The sequence below is a fragment of the Hemiscyllium ocellatum genome, chromosome 38 (genome assembly GCF_020745735.1).
Source record: "Hemiscyllium ocellatum isolate sHemOce1 chromosome 38, sHemOce1.pat.X.cur, whole genome shotgun sequence".
NCBI classification, from domain to species: domain Eukaryota; kingdom Metazoa; phylum Chordata; class Chondrichthyes; order Orectolobiformes; family Hemiscylliidae; genus Hemiscyllium; species Hemiscyllium ocellatum.
In genome coordinates this window covers 38,398,766-38,417,675 of record NC_083438.1, presented here as the reverse complement: position 1 = coordinate 38,417,675, position 18,910 = coordinate 38,398,766, and the positions used below count along the sequence as shown (strand labels likewise).

General features: G+C 49.4%; 1 protein-coding gene across 1 annotated transcript in view; it reads left to right on the top strand.

Moving 5' to 3' along the window:
• LOC132833934 (nectin-1-like) overlaps positions 1-18,910 on the top strand; it is a 32,864-nt gene that overhangs the window by 5,045 nt on the left and 8,909 nt on the right. The window contains exons 3-5 of the mRNA XM_060852613.1: positions 1,202-1,495; positions 4,297-4,414; positions 11,488-11,636. Of these exons, the coding sequence (XP_060708596.1) occupies positions 1,202-1,495; positions 4,297-4,414; positions 11,488-11,636 (561 nt within the window). The remainder of the gene's footprint in view (positions 1-1,201; positions 1,496-4,296; positions 4,415-11,487; positions 11,637-18,910) is intronic.

The following is an 18,910-nucleotide window of genomic DNA, read 5'->3' as shown; positions in this document are numbered from 1 at the left end:
GATTAATCTGTGAGAAGGAACGTGAATGAATGTAAACAGAGGGGCATCAAGGTGAATGTTTGATTCCGAGGGGTGCATTTGACATTCCCAACAATTACCATCAGAGGTTAAAAATTGTACCTGTCTGAAGATCAGTTCTATTCTTATGGGACAGTACCTTTCATAGGCCTTCCAAGGTATCTCTGTGTCTCTCTCTCTCTCTCTTTCTTCCACTCCCCTACTTTCAGATGATCCATCCTTCCTTTCAAAGTGCCGTGTCTTCGCTTTCCCCGCTCCTGTCAACTCCCCCCTCTCTTCCCATCTGTCTTTTCCTCTCTGTGTTTCTGTGGTCAGTGCTCCCATCCTCACTTTTCACAGTACGTCTGAATGACCTGTGGTCTTTTTAGTGGTTCACTCCTGGGCCGTGGGCATCACTGGCTGGGCCCAGTATTTACTGCCCTGTCCCTCGTTGCCCCCCCCCCACATTGAGAAGGTGGGGGGAGGTGCCTTCTCGACCTGCTGCAGTCCATGTGCTGTAGGGCAGACCCTGCCCCGTCTTTGTCTCATCGTCATGTCATGTCAATGTTCAATGTTGCCAGGATGGAGACAGGGGTGGATGACTATCAGTTGGCAGACCCATTGACCGAACAAGGCAGTGCGGTTAACAGGCATTTAATTATTCATAAAAAAATAGAATCAGATTCAGTCCCAAAGAGATTCTTTGCTTCAGGTCCAGTATTGTCTCTGTTCAATTTCTGTCCCTGTCCTCGTCTGTCCACTCACCCCTCTCTCTCAATGTCTCGATCACTCACAGCGATGTGCTGGACTCTTTATTCCCTTCTGGGTAATCAGAGCTGGTGAATAAACACCGGCCCAGCCCATGACAACCATATCCTGTGATTTAATTGGAAGCTCCAGGTTGGGAGCTGTGCTGGAAATGGCTTGAACTGGGTTGATTTATAAACATCTGTAAGTGAGCCTTACTCTTCAGCAGTTTGGGGGTAATGTCACCAGCTCTGGGCCAGGAGTCGAAGGTTCAAGTCCCAGCATGCTCCAGTGGTGTGCAGGACCATTTCTGAATCAGGATGATGAGGAAACCCTCACCCACGATTACATCGGCCTGGAAATGGAATTGGAGCAGGTTGCTGTTGCTGTTTTAATGTGAAGGATCACTCTTTGATGGAAGCAGACATTGAACTAATTTCCTGTTTATCCCTGACAGCGGTTCCCACCAACATAGCGACATCGGTCCCAGTAAAGGCTGGACTCTCCGAGGTCCCTGTGGCTCAGTGTATTGCGGCCTTTGGGAAACCAGCAGCAGATATCACCTGGAAATCCAGTCTCCATGGGAACCACACCACCATCCAGACGGCCAACAGCAACGGGACAGTGACTGTCAGCAGCCTGTACAAGCTGAGACCACGTCGTTCAGACAATGGTCAAACTGTGGAGTGTTTTATCACTCACCCAGCAACAGACAGCAGCAAGACATACCGCTTACAACTGGAGATCTCCTGTAAGTCCCACATGGAAAGACAGACTGTAGCTGAGAAGATGAGTAGGGGGCACCATCAGCTCCTTGATAAGCCAGTCAATTCAATCATAAAATCCCTACAGAATGAAAGCTGTCCATTTGGCCCATCAACTGTACTGCAACCCTCCGAAGAGCATCCCACCTGGAGTCATTCCCCTACTTTATCCTGATAACCCTGCATTCCCCATGGATAGCCCACATTGCCGAGATATCCCCGGATACTATGGGACAATTTCCCATGGCCAATCCACCCCAACCTGCACATCTCTGGGCACTATAGGACAATTTCCCATGGCCAATCCAGCCTAACCTGCACATCCCTGGGCACTATGGGACAATTTCCCATGGCCAATCCACTCTAACCTGTACATCCCTGGACACTATGGAACAATTTCCCATGGCCAATCTATCCTAACCCGCACATCCCTGGACACTATGGGACAATTTCCCATGGCCAATCCACTCTAACCCGCACATCGCTGGACACTATGGGACAATTTCCCATGTCCAATCCACCCTAACCTGCACATCCCTGGGCACTATGGGACAATTTCCCATAGCCAATCCACCCTAACCTGCACATCCCTGGGCACTATGGGACAATTTCCCATGTAAAAAGTGAGGTCTGCAGATGCTGGATATCAGAGCTGAAAATGTGTTGCTGGTTAAAGCACAGCAGGTCAGGCAGCATCCAAGGAACAGGAAATTCGACATTTCGGGCCAGAGCCCTTCATCAGGAATGAGGAGAGTGTGCCAGGCAGGCTAAGATATCCTTGAATTCTGTGGGACAATTTCCCATGGCCAATCCACCCCAACCTGCACATCCCTGGATACTATGGGACAGTTTAGCTTGGTCAAACGACTCTAACCTGCATATCTTTGGGCTGTGGGAGGTAACCCACGCAGACACGGGGAGAATGTGCAAACTCCACACAGACATAAACGGAGGCTGGAATCGAACTTGGTTCTCTGACGCTGCGAGGCTGCAGTGCTAACCACTGAGCCGCTGTGCCACCTTAACTGCGGTTGATCTAATCTCAGCCTCAACCCACCTTCCTCCGCATTTCCTTCCCCACTGTATTCATTAAAAAACAAATTCTCCTTAAACCTATTCAGAGGGGAGTGAATTTCACAGATTCACGACCCTTTGAGAGCAGTAATTCCACCTCATCTCTGTTGTAAATCTGCCTCCCTCTATCATCCTAAAGCTATGATCCCACGTTCTGGATTGTCCCATTGGAAAACAGGGAACAAACTCTTCCTAAACTGGAGAAGAACTCAACTTTAACCCGTGGGACGAGTTGGTTTCTTCCAGGTACCTGTGTAACAGGTTACTTGTGTTTTTGAATGTGGGTAAGACTGATTTGATTTGATTGAATCCATCTATTTATAAACTCCAGCTGAACATATTCAAAAATTTTTTTAAATCCATGATTCTTTCGACTTAGAGTGTCTGCAATTCTGGTCTCCCTGCTGTAGGAAGAATGGTGTGAAACTTGAAAGGGCTCAGAAAAGATTTACAAGGATGTTGCCAGGGTTGGAGGATCTGAGCTACAGGGAGAGGCTGAACAGGCAGGGGCTGTTTTCCCTGGAGTGTCGGAGGCTGAGGGGTGACCTTATAGAGGTTCATAAAATCATGAGGGACATGGATAGGATAAATAGGCAAAGACTTTTCCCTGGGGTCGGGGAGTCCAGAACGAGAGGGGCAAAGGTTTGGGGTGGGAGGGGAAAGGTATAAAAGGGACCTGAGGGGCAACGTTTTCATACAGAGGGTGGTACATGTATGGAATGAGCTGCCAGAGGAAGTGGTGGAGGATGTACAATGACAACATTTAAAAGGCATCTGGATGGGGATATGAATACGAAGGGTTTGGTGGGATATGAGCCAAGTGCTGACAAATGAGATGAGGTTAATTTAGAGGTATCTAATTGGTATGCACGAGTTGGACTGAAGGGTCTGTTTCCGTGCTGTATATCTCTATGACTCAGTGACTATTCTGAGGGGCATGGGCAGATTGCCACAGCAACTTAGTTGAAGGGTCATGAACAAAGTGGGGCATCATTTTAAAGTGAATTTCAAACGCTCCTTCCTTTGTCTGAAGGAAATGGGGGGCATTTCCATCGTTCATCCACTTCCAAGCCGGATATTTCCACGTTTCCGGAGCAGACAAGAACGTGGATTGAGTGCAACATCCTTTGGTTCCAAGACAGTGCTTCCCTGTTGTGAACGCTCCAGTCACCCTCACGCTGTTCAGTTTGGGTTGGTTACAGAATCCCTGCAGGGAGGAAGCAGGCCATTCAGCCCATTGGGTCCTCCTGGCTGCCTCCATCTCCATCCTTCAGGTATACATAGGGTTAAAGGGAGTTGTCTTTTCCCTCAGACAGGGGGCACATTTCTACGGTGAGAGCAGAGAGATTTTTGTAAAGATGTGAAGGGGGGCAATTTTTATTGAAACACAGAGAGTGATTTGTTGGTGGAATCACCGTGTAGTGGATTGTTTAAAAGATATTTGGATCAGGACATGAACAGGAAAGGTTTGGAGGGAGATGGGTCAGGAGCAGGCAGGGGGGGACTAGGGTAGTTTGGGGTTAGGGTCAGCATGAACTGGATGGGCTGACGGGTCTGTTTCCTTGCTGTGGGAATCTATGACTCTGTCAATTGTCACAAAGACACAAGTCTAACTATTTCTCCCACTGTGACACCACCCAATTCAATCATAGTTCTGGCTCCTTTTAACGACCGGGCTGAGATGTCCTGACCCTGTGAACCTTTCTCTTTGTAGACCCCCCAGAGGTGACTATAACGGGATATGATCAGAGCTGTAGTGTAAACAGCCGCAATGTTGCTGTGACATGTCACGCAGATGCCAATCCTCCAGCGACAACGTACACGTGGCGAGGGTAAGTTACAACGGGCGGAATTCATTCCGAAAGTCAGCTGACAGGTTTTCGGTAAATATCGGGTAATTGTATGTTCACAAACTATTTGTGATCTGGGAACATGGAATATCGGAGTAGGCCACTCTGCCCATCGAGCCTGTCCTGCACCTTCATTGTGATCATGGTTGATCACCCAACCCAGTTGCTGCTTTCTCAGTCGAGCCAAAGGTAAAGGATCAGAATGAGGCCATTTGGCCCATTGGGGATACCCCACCATTCTATCCTGGCTGACATGTTTCTCAACCCCATTCTCCTGACTTCTCTCCATAACCTTTGACCCCCCTCTCTAATCAGCAACCTATCTATTTCTGTCTTAAACACACTCAGTGACGCGTTCCCCCACAGCCCTCCGCAGCAACGAGTCCCACAGATTCCCCACCCTCCAGCTGAAGAAATTCCTCCCCATCTCAGTTCCAAACGGCTGTCCCTTCCCCCCTGAGGCTGTGCCCTCGGGCCCTGGTCTCTCCTCCTGGTGGGAACATCTTATCCGTGACCACTCTATCCAGACCCTCTCAGTGTTCTGTAAGGGTCAACCAGATCCCCCCCCTCACCCTTCACAACTCTATCAAATACAGGCCCAGTGTCCTCAGCCTCTCCTTGGAAGACACGCCCTTCATCCCTGGGATTGGTCTAGTAAACCTACTCCAGGTCCCCTCCACAGACAGCGCATCCTTCCTTAGATTAGAATCTCTAAAGAGAAGAAACAGGCCATTTGGCCCATCAAGCCTGCACTAACTCTCTGAAGGCCATCCCACCCCAAGTCCTATCTATGCCCCTTTAACCCCACACTTCCCACGGCCAATCCACCCTAACCTGCACATCCCTGGACACTATGGGACAATTTCCCATGGCCAATCCACCCTAACCTGCACATCCCTGGGCACTATGGGACAATTTCCCATGACCAATCCACCCTAATCTGCACATCCCTGGGCACTATGGGACAATTTCCCATTTGCAATCCACCCAAATCTGCACATCCCTGGGCACTATGGGACAATTTCCCATGGCCAATCCACCCTAACCTGCACATCCCTGGGCACTATATGACAATTTCCCATGGCCAATCCACCCTAACCTGCACATCACTAGGCACTATGGGACAATTTCCCATGGCCAATCCACCCTAACCTGCACATCCCTGGGCACACTATGACAATTTCCCATGGCCAATCCACGCCAACCTGCACATCCCTGGGCAGTATGGGACAATTTCCCATGGCCAATCCACCCTAACCTGCACAACCCTGGGCACTATGGGACAATTTCCCACGGATAATCCACCCTAACCTACACATCCCTGAGCACTATGGGACAATTTCTCTTGGCCAATCCACCCTAACCTACACATCCCTGGGCACTATGAGACAATTTCCCATGGCGAATCCACCCGAACCTGCACATCCCTGGGCACTATGGGACAATTTCCCATGGCGAATCCACCCTAACCTGCACATCCCTGGGCACTATGGGACAATTTCCCATGGCCCATCCACCCTAATCTGCACATTCCTGGGCACTATGAGACAATTTCCCATGGATAATCCACCCTAACCTACATATCCCTGAGCACTATGGGACAATTTCTCTTGGCCAATCCACCCTAACCTACACATCCCTGGGCACTATGAGACAATTTCCCATGGCGAATCCACCCGAACCTGCACATCCCTGGGCACTATGGGACAATTTCCCATGGCGAATCCACCCTAACCTGCACATCCCTGGGCACTATGGGACAATTTCCCATGGCCAAAGCACCCTAACCTGCACATCACTGGGCACTATGGGACAATTTCCCATGGCCAATCCAACCTAACCTGCACATCCCTGGGCACTCTATGACAATTTCCCATGGCCAATCCACCCCAACCTACACATCTCTGGGAACTATGGGACAATTTCCCATTGGCAATCCACCCTAATCTGCACATCCCTCGGCACTGTGGGACAATTTCCCATGGCCAATCCACCCTAACCTGCACATCCCTGGGCACTATGGGACAATTTCCCATGTCCAATCCACCCTAACCTGGACAACACTGGGCACTATGGGACAATTTCCCATGGCCAATCCACCCCAACCTATACATCTCTGGGCACTATGGGACAATTTCCCATGGCCAATCCAACCTAACCTGCACATCCCTGGGCACTCTATGGCAATTTCCCATGGCCAATCCACCCTAACCTGCACATCACTGGGCACTATGGGACAATTTCCCAAGGCCAATCCACCCTAGCCTGCACATCCCTGGACACTATGGGACAATTTCCCATGGCCAATCCACCCCAACCTGCACATCTCTGGGCACTATGAGACAATTTCCCATGGCCAATCCAGCCTAACCTGCACATCCCTGGGCACTATGGGACAATTTCCCATGTCCAATCCACCCTAACCTGCACAACCCTGGGCACTATGGGACAATTTCCCATGGCCCATCCACCCTAACTTGCACATTCCTGGGCACTATGAGACAATTTCCCATGGACAATCCACCCTAACCTACACATCCCTTAGCACTATGGGACAATTTCTCTTGGCCAATCCACCCTAACCTACACATCCCTGGACACTATGAGACAATTTCCCATGGCGAATCCACCCTAACCTGCACATCCCTGGGCACTATGGGACAATTTCCATGGCGAATCCACCCTAACCTGCACATCACTGATCACTATGGGACAATTTCCCATGGCCAATCCACCCCAACCTGCACATATCTGGGCACCATAGGACAATTTCCCATGGCCAATCCAGCCTAACCTGCACATCCCTGGGCACTATGGGACTATTTCCCATGTCCAATCCACCCTAACCTTCACATTCCTGGGCACTATGAGACAATTTCCCACGTACAATCCACCCTAACCTACACATCCCTGAGCACTATGGGACACTTTCTCTTGGCCAATCCACCCTAACCTACACATCCCTGGGCACTATGAGACAATTTCCCATGGCCAATCCACCCTAACCTACACATCCCTGGACACTATGGGACAATTTCCCATGGCGAATCCACCCTAACCTGCACATCTTTGAACTGTGGGAGGAAACCCGTGCAGATACAGGGAGAACATAGAAACTTCACAAAGACTGAGTGTGGAATCGACCCCGCGTCCTTTGTGCTGGGACGCAGCAGTGTTAACCACTGAGCCTCCGTGTGAAAATGGTGAAGGTACAGAGGACCAAAATACTCCTCACAGTGTTCCAAATGCACTCTGACCAGTGCCTTAGGAGAAAGTGAGGACTGCAGATGCTGGAGATCAGAGCTGAAAATATGTTAGTGGAAAAGCGCAGTAGGTCAGGCAGCATCCAAGGAACAGGAGATTCGACGTTTCGGGCATGAGCCCTTCTTCAGGAATCCTGAGGAAGGGTCCTTCCTTACCAGTGCCTTACACAGCCTCAGCAGTACATCTCTACTCTTGTATTCTAGCCCTCTCGCAATGAATGCTAACATTGCATTTACCTTCCTAACTGCCAACTGAACCTGCACGTCAGGTTTCAGGGAATCCCTGAGGTCAGACTCCCAAAGTCTCCATTACCATATGATCCATTGAGCCCTAAGATAAAGGTATAGTCTCCAATCGGCTGCTCCCTCCTCAATCCTGCCCCTGCCGGTCAGTGATTCAGACATCGAGCTGGATTGGTGAACCAAGGACTGCATCAGAAATCCTGGGATGAGTTTCGCCATTGGCCGATGCAGCGTACCATGTGATAGACCCAGTGGGTACTTGACCTGGAATTGTTCAGCAGTGTCATCAGGCGTTTGGTGGAATCCACAGGTCTCTCTGAAGAGCTGGTCTCTTTCTAGGATCCAACATTTAAATTACCCTGAGCTTGTGAAGATATCAGACTTTCCCTTAAACAAGCAGACCTTGGGGAGTCCCTTGAAAGTGGAGTCGCGGGTAGACAGGGTAATGAAGACGACACCTGGAATGCTTTCCTTTATTGATCAGTGTATGGAGTAGGAGAAAGTGAGGACTGCAGACAGTGTGGCGCTGGAAAAGCACAGCAGGTCAGGCAGCAGGAGAGTCAGTTGTTTTAGCATAAGCTCTTCAGGAATGAAAGGGGGCCCCAAGGGGCCTGACAGAGAAATGGGAGGGGGCTTGTGTTAGGGGGCAGGTCGCTGGGAATGTGATCAGGTCAGGTCGTAGGTTTGCTCGCTTAGCAGGTCGATGTGTTCTCAGACGTTTCATCACCATGCGTGGTAACATCATCAGTGAGCCTCTGGTGAAGCCCTGATGTCATTGTCCCACTTTCTATTTCTGATTCTGGGTCTCAATGTGAACATTAAAACAGCTGCTGACGAACCTACAACCAACAGAACGAATATTGTTTACAAAATACCCGGCAAGGACTGGTACAAACACTACATCAGGCAAACAGGTGGGAAACTAGCCAGCAGGATACACAAACACCTACTCGCTACCGAAAGACATGACCAGCTATCACTCATCTTCTTCCACACATGATGAAGGACACCAGTTCGACTGGGATAACTCATCCATTCTAGGACAGGTTAAACAGAGACACACATGGGAATTCCTAAAGAACTTCAAACTAGAACTACACTAACAAACACATCGATGTGGACCCTATTTACCAACCTCTGAGAAAAAGACCCAGAAATGATACCCCCTCCCCCATTGTATCAGACCAAGACACACAAATAAAAAGTGGGACATAACACCAACGCTTCACCGAGGCTCACTGATGATGTCACCAAGCATGGTGACGAAACATCTGAAAATGATCCTGCCAACTCAGCAACATAACCAACCTGAACCTCAACCTGAGCTACAAAACGTCTCAAAGATTTGCAGATGCGATCCGTGGATGAAGCTGGGGGATAATGGTGATAGGTTGAAGTGGATGGTGAAGTGGATAGGGAAGGAAAATGGACAGATAGGACAGTTCAAGAGGGCGGCGTTGAGTTGGAGGGTTGGATCTGGGATAAGGTGGGGGGAGGGAAAGATTAGGAAACTTGACATCGATCCTTTGTGATTGAAGGCGGAAGACGAGGCGTTCTTCCTCCAGGCGTCAGGTGGTAAGGGTTTGGCGATGGAGGAGGCCCAGGATCTGCATGTCCTTGGCAGAGTGGAAGGGGGAGCTGGAGTGTTCAGCCACAGGATGGTGGGGTTGTTTAGTGTGTGTGTCCCAGAGATGTTCTCTGAAACGGCCCACAAGCGGTATCCTGTCTCCCCAGTATCTAGGAGACCATATCGAGAGCAACAGACACAGTGGATGAGGTGTGCAGATGTACAGCAGGAAGGATCCTTTGGGGCCTTGGATGGAATTGGGGGGAGGAGTGGAGCGCAGGTTTTACACATCTTGCAGTGGCAAAGGAAGGTGCCAGGAATGGAGTGTGGGTTAGTGGGGGACATGGACCTAATGCAGATAGGGGTGGGGAGGGAAATGGATCCCTGATGGTGGGGTTGCTTGTAGGTGGTGGAAATGGTGGAGGATGATGCGTTGTATCCGAAGGTTGGTGAGGTCAAAGGTGAGGCCTGGGAGGATCTGTCCTTGTTGCACTTGGAGGGATGGGGTTCGCGGGCAGAGATGTGGGAAGTGGAGGAGATGTGCTGGAGGGGATTGTTGACCATGTGGGAGGGGAAACTGCGGTCCTTAAAGAAGGAGACCATCTGAGATGTTCAATGGTGGAATTGGTCCTCCAGGGAGTAGATGCGGTGGAGGAATTGGGAATAAGGGGTGGCGTTCTTACAGGAGGCAGGGTGGGAGGAGGTGCAGTCCAGGTAGCTGTGGGAGTCAGTGGGTTAGTAGTAGACGTCCATGTTGAGTCAGTCACAAGAAACGGTGTTGAAGAGGTACAGGAAAGGGAGGGAGGTGTCCGAGAGTATTGAGGATAAGAACATAAGAAGATGGATTTGGAATTGCCCATTGAGCCCGCTCCACCTTTCAATAACATCATGGCTGATCTTTTCATGAACTCAGCACCACACCCCTGATGAAGTGATCATGCCCGAAATGTCGATTCTCCTGCTCCTCGGACGCTGCCTGACCTGCTGTGCTTTTCCAGCACCGCACTTTGATCCCCAGAATATGCCGTACTCACTTTCTCTTCCTCCGTTTCCCTGCCCGCTCTCTCACCATAACCCTTCATTCCTTCCCTGTCCCAAAAAGTCTACTTATCTTGACCTAGAAAACAGCCAATGAGGTGGCCTCAACTGCTTCCCTGGGCCGGGAATCCCACAGATTCACAACCCTGTGGGTGAAGCCATTCCTCCTTAACTCAGTCGGCTCCCATCTACTCCCCCCTGAGTTTGAGGCTATGCCCCTAGTTCTAGCGTCACCCACCAGTGGAAACATCCTCCCTGCTTCTACCTTATCTACTCCCTTCATCATTTTATATGTTTCTGTAAGATTTCCCCTCACTCTTCAAACTTCTCACAGGAGTTGGGAGGTCACATTGTGGCTGGATAAGACATTGGTGAGGTCACTTTCAGAATACAACGTTCAACTCGACTCTCCCTCCTACCGGAAAGATGTTGTGAAACCTGAAAGGGTTCATAAAAGATTTACAAGGATGTTGGAGGTTTGGAGCTAGAGGGAGAGGCTGAATCAGCTGGGGGTGTTTTCCCTGGAGCGTGGGAGGCTGAGGGGTGGCCTGATAGAGGTTTATAAAATCATAAGGGGCATGGATAGTGTAAATAGACAAAGTCTTTTCCCTGGGGTGGAGGAGTCCAGAATTAGAGGGCATAGGTTTAGCTTGAGATATAAAAGACACCTAAGGGGCAACTTTTTCACCCAGAGGGTGGTACGTGTATGGAATGAGCTGCCAGAGGAAGTGGTGGAGGCTGGTACAATGACAACATTTAAAAGGCATCTGGATGGGTATATGAATAGGAAGGGTTTGGAGGGATATGGGCCAGGTGCTGGCAAGTGGGACTAGATGAGATTAGGATATCTGGGTTGGCATGGACGAGTTGGGCCGAAGGGTCTGTATGTCCCTGTGAGTTTAAATGTGGATTCGCTGTGATTATCTTCCTTTGTAATTCACAAGGTTACCAGAAGGAGCGGTGATCAGAGATGAAGTGGCCATCATTGGGGAAATGAGCGCTCAGGCAAACGGCAACTGGACATGTGAAGCTACCAACACAATTGGGACAGGAGTGGGCCGGTTGGAAGTTTTGCTGAGACCGAGCGATACAGGTACACCACACCGCAGTCTCTCGGAGCGCATCACTGGGCTTTCATTCTGCTAACCAACAGGGATGTGGTCAACAGTGAGCATTGACCAATCAAAGAGGGTGGTGCATTTGGCCAAAAGGTGGAGAGGAACCGAGTTAAAGAATCCAACGTCTGACCCTGAGCAGGGCAGGTCCCAGGGAGCTGTGGTCTGTTCACATGGCTCCGGGGAACAGCTCAAAGCTGAGTTACTAAACAGCGGTGACTTTTACTCACAAAGTACAAGCACGAGCCCCCATTCCCAGAGGGTAACTGATCTATCACTAACCAGTCAGAACATGTGACACGTACAAAGTTAATCTTTAAATCTGACTGTTCAGGAGGCCAAATAACGTCCAAAATACAACCTCCCTACAGTTCAGCAGACACAGGTATTTGAAGCGAAATCTCTCCAAGTTGGAAGCAGTTGAAAGTGAATGTATTTTCCCACAGGATTACACGGTGGTTTAAAGACTTCGCTGTCTAATTAGCTGTCACTAAGTGACATTTAGTAACCTGATGGGTTCGAAGCTACAAACCTGACCACTGACCTGTGGAATTTGATCTGAAGTTATCCCAGTGAGTGTCCGGGACTTCTGTTAAAAAGGTTTATGGACTTGCACTGACAGGGCTTTGAGTTCTGACCTGAAACTGTGCGGTGACTCCCCGTTACCTAACTGCGGTTTATCTCAAACACTCACAGACTCAGGGTCCCCTGTTTCCCTCATCCGTTTATCAGAGCCGGGGACAAAGGTAATTCTTTGTGTCTTCCACTTCCTGCTCTCCGATATCCCTCTGGTATGTGCACACACTTCTCTCAGTGACCCTTCACCCCGTGGCATTAACCCTCACCATGCCGAATAATACTGGGCTGTTCACAGAGTCATAGAGATGGACAGCACGGAAACAGACCCTTCGGTCCAACCCATCCATGCCAACCAGATATCCCACCCCAATCTAGTCCCACCTGCCAGCAGCCGGCCCATATCCCTCCAAACCCTTCCTATTCATATACCCATCCAAATTCCTCTTAAATGTTGTAATTGTACCAGCCTCCACAACTTCCTCTGGCAGCTCATTCCATACACGTACCACCCTCTGGGTGAAAAAGTTGCCCCTTAGGTCTCTTTTATATCTTTCCCCTCTCACCCTAAACCTATGCCCTCTTATTCTGGACTCCCCCACCCTGGGGAAAAGACTTTGTCTATTTATCCTATCCTTGCCCCCTCATGATTTTATAAACCTCTATAAGGTCACCCCTCAGCCTCTGACGCTCCAGGGAAAACAGCCCCAGCCTGTTCAGCCTCTTCCTGTAGCTCAGACCCACAAACACTCTTGTAAATCTTTTCTGAACCCTTTCAGATTTCACAACATCTTTCCTGTAGCAGGGAGACCAGAGTTGAACACAGTATTCCAAAAGTGGCCTCACCAATGTCCTGTACAGCCACAACATGACCTCCCAACTCCTGTACTCAATACTCTGACCAATAAAGGAAAGCATACCAAACGCATTGTTGACTATCCTGTCTACCTGAGACTCCACTTTCAAGGAGCTATGAACCTGCACTCCAAGGTCTCTTTGTTCAGCAACACTCCCCAGGACCTTACCATTAAGTGTATAAGTCCTGCCCTGATTTGCCTTTTCAAAATGCAGCACCTCGCATTTATCTAAATTAAACTCCATCTGCTGCTCCTCAACCCATTGGCCCATCTGATCAAGATCCCGTTGTATTCTGAGGTAACCTTCTTCGCTGTCCACTACACCTCCAATTTTGGTGTCATCTGCAAACCTACGAACCATTCCTCCCATGTTCACATCCAAATCCTTTGTACAAATGATGGAAAGTAGAGGGCCCAGCACCGATCCTTGTGGCACTCCATGGTCACAGGCCTCCAGTCTGAAAAACAACCCTCTACCATCACCCTCTCTTATCCTTCATTTTATTTTCTGTCACCCTGCGTTGTCAATAAGATCATGAAGGGTGGGACATAAAGGCTTGTTCCACAGTTTCGTATTTCTCCTGAATTTTCTCTGAGGGGGGATATCCTGCTGTGGGTGTTTCAGTTGCTTTGGGTGGAACTGAGAAATAAGAAAGGGATGATCACCTTATTGGGATTGTATTATAGACCCCTCAATAGTCAGAGGGAAATTGAGAAACAAACTTGTAAGGACATCTCAGTTATCTGTAAGAATAATAGGGTGGTTATGGTAGGGGATTTTAACTTTCCAAACATCAACTGGGACTGCCATAGTGTTAAGGGTTTAGGTGGAGAGGAATTTCTTAAGTGTGTACAAGACAATTTTCTGATTCAGTATGTGGATGTACCTACTAGAGAAGGTGCAAAACTTGACCTTGGGAAATAAGGCAGGGCAGGTGACTGAGGTGTCAGTGGGGGAGCACTTTGGGGCCAGCGACCATAATTCTATTTGTTTTAAAATAGTGATGGAAAAGGATAGACCAGATCTAAAAGTTGAAGTTCTAAATTGGAGAAAGGCCAATTTTGACGGTATTAGGCAAGAACTTTCGAAAGCTGATTGGAGGCAGATGTTCGCAGGTAAAGGGACGGCTGGAAAATGGGAAGCCTTCAGAAATGAGATAACAAGAATCCAGAGATAGTATATTCCTGTCAGGATGAAAGGGAAGGCTGGTAGGTATAGGGAATGCTGGATGACGAATGAAATTGAGGGTTAGGTTAAGAAAAAGAAGGAAGCAAATGTCAGGTACAGGCAGAATAGATCGAGTGAATCCTTAAAAGAGTATAAAGAAAGTAGGAGTATACTTAAGAGGGAAATCAGGAGGGCAAAAAGGGGACATGAGATAGCTTTGGCAAATAGAATTAAGGCAAATCCAAAGGGTTTTACAAATATATTAAGGACAAAAGGGTAACTAGGGTGAGAATAGGGCCCCTCAAAGATCAGCAAGGCGGCCTTTGTGTTGAGCCACAGAAAATGGGGGAGATACTAAATAAATATTTTGCATCAGTATTTACTGTGGAAAAGGATATGGAAGATATAGACTGTAGGGAAATGGATGGTGACATCTTGCAAAATGTCCAGATTACAGAGGAGGAAGTGCTGGATGTCTTGAAACGGTTAAAGGTGGATAAATCCCTAGGACCTGATCAGGCGTACCCGAGATCTCTGTGGGAAGCTAGAGAAGTGATTGCTGGGCCTCTTGCTGAGATATTTGTATCATCGATAGTCACAGGTGAGAAGCCGGAAGACTGGAGGTTGGCAAACGTGGTGCCACTGTTTAAGAATGGCGGTAAAGACAAGCCAGGGAACTATAGACCAGTGAGCCAGACCTCGGTGGTGGGCAAGTTGTTGGAGGGAATCCTGAGGGACAGGATGTCCATGTATTTGGAAAGGCAAGGATCGATTAGGGATAGTCAACATGGCTTTGTGCTTGGGAAATCATGTCTCACAAACTTGATTGAGTTTTTTGAAGAAGTAACAAAGATGATTGATGAGGGCAGAGCAGTAGATGTGATCTATATGGACTTCAGTAAGGCGTTTGACAAGGTTCCCCATGGGAGACTGATTAGCAAGGTTAGATCGCATGGAATACAGGGAGAACTAGCCATTTGGATGCAGAACTGGCTCAAAGGTAGAAGACAGAGGGTGGTGGTAGAGGGTTGTTTTTCAGACTGGAGGCCTGTGACCAGTGGAGTGCCACAAGGATCGGTGCTGGGTCCTCTACTTTTTGTCACTTATATATGGGCCAATGGGTTGAGAAGTGATAGATGGAGTTTAATTCAGATGAATGGGAGGTGCTGCATTTTGGGAAAGCAAATCTTAGCAGGACTTATCCACTTAATGGTAAGGTCCTGGGGAATGTTGCTGAACAAAAAGACCTTGGAGTGTAGGTTCATAGCTCCTTGAAAGTGGAGTCGCAGGTAGATAGGATAGTGAGGAAGGTGTTTGGTATGCTTTCCTTTATTGGTCAGAGTATTGAGTACAGGAGTTGGGAGGTAATTTGCGGCTTTATAGGACATTGGTTAGGCCACTGTAGGAATATTGTGTGCAATTCTGGTATCCTTCCTATTGGAAAGATGTTGTGAAACTTGAAAGGGTTCAGAAAAGATTTACAAGGATGTTGCCAGGGTTGGAGGATCTGAGCTATAGGGAGAGGCTGAACAGGCTGGGGCTGTTTTCCCTGGAGTGTCGGAGGCTGAGGGGTGACCTTATAGAGGTTTACAAAATTATGAGGGGCATGGATAGGGTAAATAGACAAAGTCTTTTCCCTGGGGTCGGGGAGTCCAGAACTAGAGGCCATAGGTTTAGGGTGAGAGGGGAAAGATATAAAAAAGACCTCAGGGGCAACGTTTCACGCAGAGGGTGGTACGTGTATGGAATGAGCTGCCAGAGGAAGTGGTGGAGGCTGGTACAATTGCATTATTTAAGAGGCATTTGGATGGGTATATGAATAGGAAGGGTTTGGAGGGATATGGCCTGGTACTGGCAGGTGGGACTAGATTGGGTTGGGATATCTGGATGGCATGGACGGGTTGGACCGAAGGATCTGTTTCCGTGCTGTACATCTCTATGACTCTATGCTTTGAAACCTCCTGGCCAGCCTGAAGAAACAATGTCTTTCCGTTCACATGAACGTGGGTGCCTCTCTATGACCCAGCATTTATTCCCCTTCCCTATGTATTCCTGGAGAAGGTGAGGGTCGGTTGGCTGTCTGTAATACTGCTGTACAAGCCGTGTGGGCATGCTCACATCCAGGCTGTTGGAGCAGCGGGAACGATGGAACAGCGATACATTGGCTGTTGGAACCTGGAGGGAGAGCTGTTCCCAGCTACCTCCTGCCCCTGTCTGACTGGGAGAGGTCACGGGTTTGGAAGGTGCTGCCTGAGGGTCTTTGGTGAGTTTCTGCAGAGCATCTTGTAGCTGGTACACACTGCTGTTACTGGGGGGGGGATGGTACACACTGCTGTTACTGAGGGGTGGTGGGGGAGGGAGGGGATGGTACACACTGCTGTTACTGAGGGGGGGTGGGAGAGGGAGGGGATGGTACACACTGCTGTTACTGAGTGTCGGTGGGGGGAGGGAGGGGATGGTACACACTGCTGTTACTGGGGGGGGGTGGGAGAGGGAGGGGATGGTACAAACTGCTGTTACTGAGGGTCGGTGGGGGGAGGGAGGGGATGGTACCCACTGCTGTTACTGAGCGTCGGTGGGGGGAGGGAGGGGATGGTACATACTGCTGTTACTGAGCGTCGGTGGGGGGAGGGAGGGGATGTTTGTGGGTGTGGGGCCAATCCAGTGGGGGCTGCTTTGTCCCTGGATGGTGTCGAGCTTCTCGAGTGTTGTTGGAGCTGCCCCCATCCAGGGGCAAGTGGGGAGTATTCCCTCCCCCTCCTGCCTTGGGCCTTGTCAATGGTGGGACAGGCTTTGGGGAGAGTCAGGAGGGGAGTTACTCGCTGCAGAATTCTCAGCCTCTGACCTGCTCTTGGAGCCGCTGTGTTTATGTGGTTGGTCCAGTTGAGTTTCTGGGAGAAAGTGAGGACTGCAGATGCTGGAGACCAGAGTTGAAAAATGTGTTGCTGGGAAAACACAGCAGGTCAGGCAGCATCCGAGGAGCACGAGAATCGACATTTCGGGCATAAGCTCTTCTTCAGGAATGAGGCTGGTGTGCCAAGCAAGATGAGATCAAAGATAGGGGGGAGGGAATTTGGGGGAGGGGCACTGGGAATACAATAGGTGGAAGGAGGTGAGGGAGAGGATGATAGGCTGTAGAGGGGAGACAGGTCGCCTACTTGCGGAATGTTTCAGAGAACACCTCTGGGACACCCGGACCAACCAACCCAGCCACCCCGTGGCTCAACACTTCAACTCCCCCTCCCACTCCACCAAGGACATGCAGGTCCTTGGACTCCTCCATCGCCAGACCATAGCAACACGACGGTTGGAGGAAGAGCGGCTCATCTTCCGCCTAGGAACCCTCCAACCACAAGAGACGAAACTCAAATTTCTCCAGCTTCCCCATTTCCCCTCCCCCCACCTTGTCTCAGTCCCAACCCTCGAACTCAGCGCCACCTTCCTAACCTGCAATCTTCTTCCTGACCTCTCCGCCCCCACCCCCACTCTGGCCTATCACCCTCACCTTAACCTCCTTCCACCTATCGCATTTCCAACGCCCCTCCCCCAAATTCCCTCCCTCCCCACATTTTATCTCAACCTGCCTGGCACACCAGCCTCATTCCTGAAGAAGAGCGTATGCCCGAAACGTCGATTCTCTTGCTCCTTGGATGCTGCCTGACCTGCTGTGCTTTTCCAGCAACACATTTTCAGCTCTGATCTCCAGCATCTGCAGACCTCACTATCTCCATGGGAAATTGTCCCTTAGTGCCCAGGGATGTGCAGGTTAGGGTGGATTGGCCATGGGAAATTGTCCCACAGATCCCAAGGATGTGCAGGTAAGGGTGGATTGGCCATGGGAAATTGTCCCATAGTGTCCAGGGATGTGCAGGCTAGGGTGGATTGGCCATGGGAAATTATCCCATAGCGTCCAGGGATGTGTAGGTTAGGGTGGATTGGCCATGGGAAATTGTCCCATAGTGTCCAGGAATGTGCAGATTAGGGTGGATTGGCTATGGGAAATTGTGCCATAGTGTCCAGGGATGTGCAAGTTAAGGTGGATTGGCTATAGGAAATTGTCCCATAGTGCTCAGGGATGTGTAGGTTAGGATGAATTGGCCATGCTAAATTTCCCATGGTGTCCAGGGATGTGCAGGTTAGGGTGGATTGGCCATGGGAAATTGTCCCACAATGCCCAGGGATGTGCAGGTTAGGGTGAATTGGTCATGGGAAATTATCCCATAGCGTCCAGGGATGTGCAGGTTAGGGTGGATTGTCCGTGCCCTGTGATGTCTGGGAATGTACAGATTGGTGATCTGGGAAGATGGTATTTGCAGGGTTGATGCAGACCTGATGGGTCAAATGGCCTCTTTCTGCACTGTAAGTATTGTATGATATTTGTTCCCTGATCAGTGGTGGTATTACACACTTGTGTAGGGGATTTGAACACAGTCCTTCTGGCTCAGAGATGTGGCATTACCACTATACCACAGGAGCCCCAGTCGTACGTTAATGGGCAGATACAAGATGTGACAATGAATCAGTAGCAATAAACGGTACAGATACACAATCCTTTATCCGAAATCCTGAAATCCAAAGAGATCCGGAATCTGAAATTTTCCTTGTGAAGGTTTTTCTCTATAACAAGGTTGTTTGGTTTGCAAACAGTTAA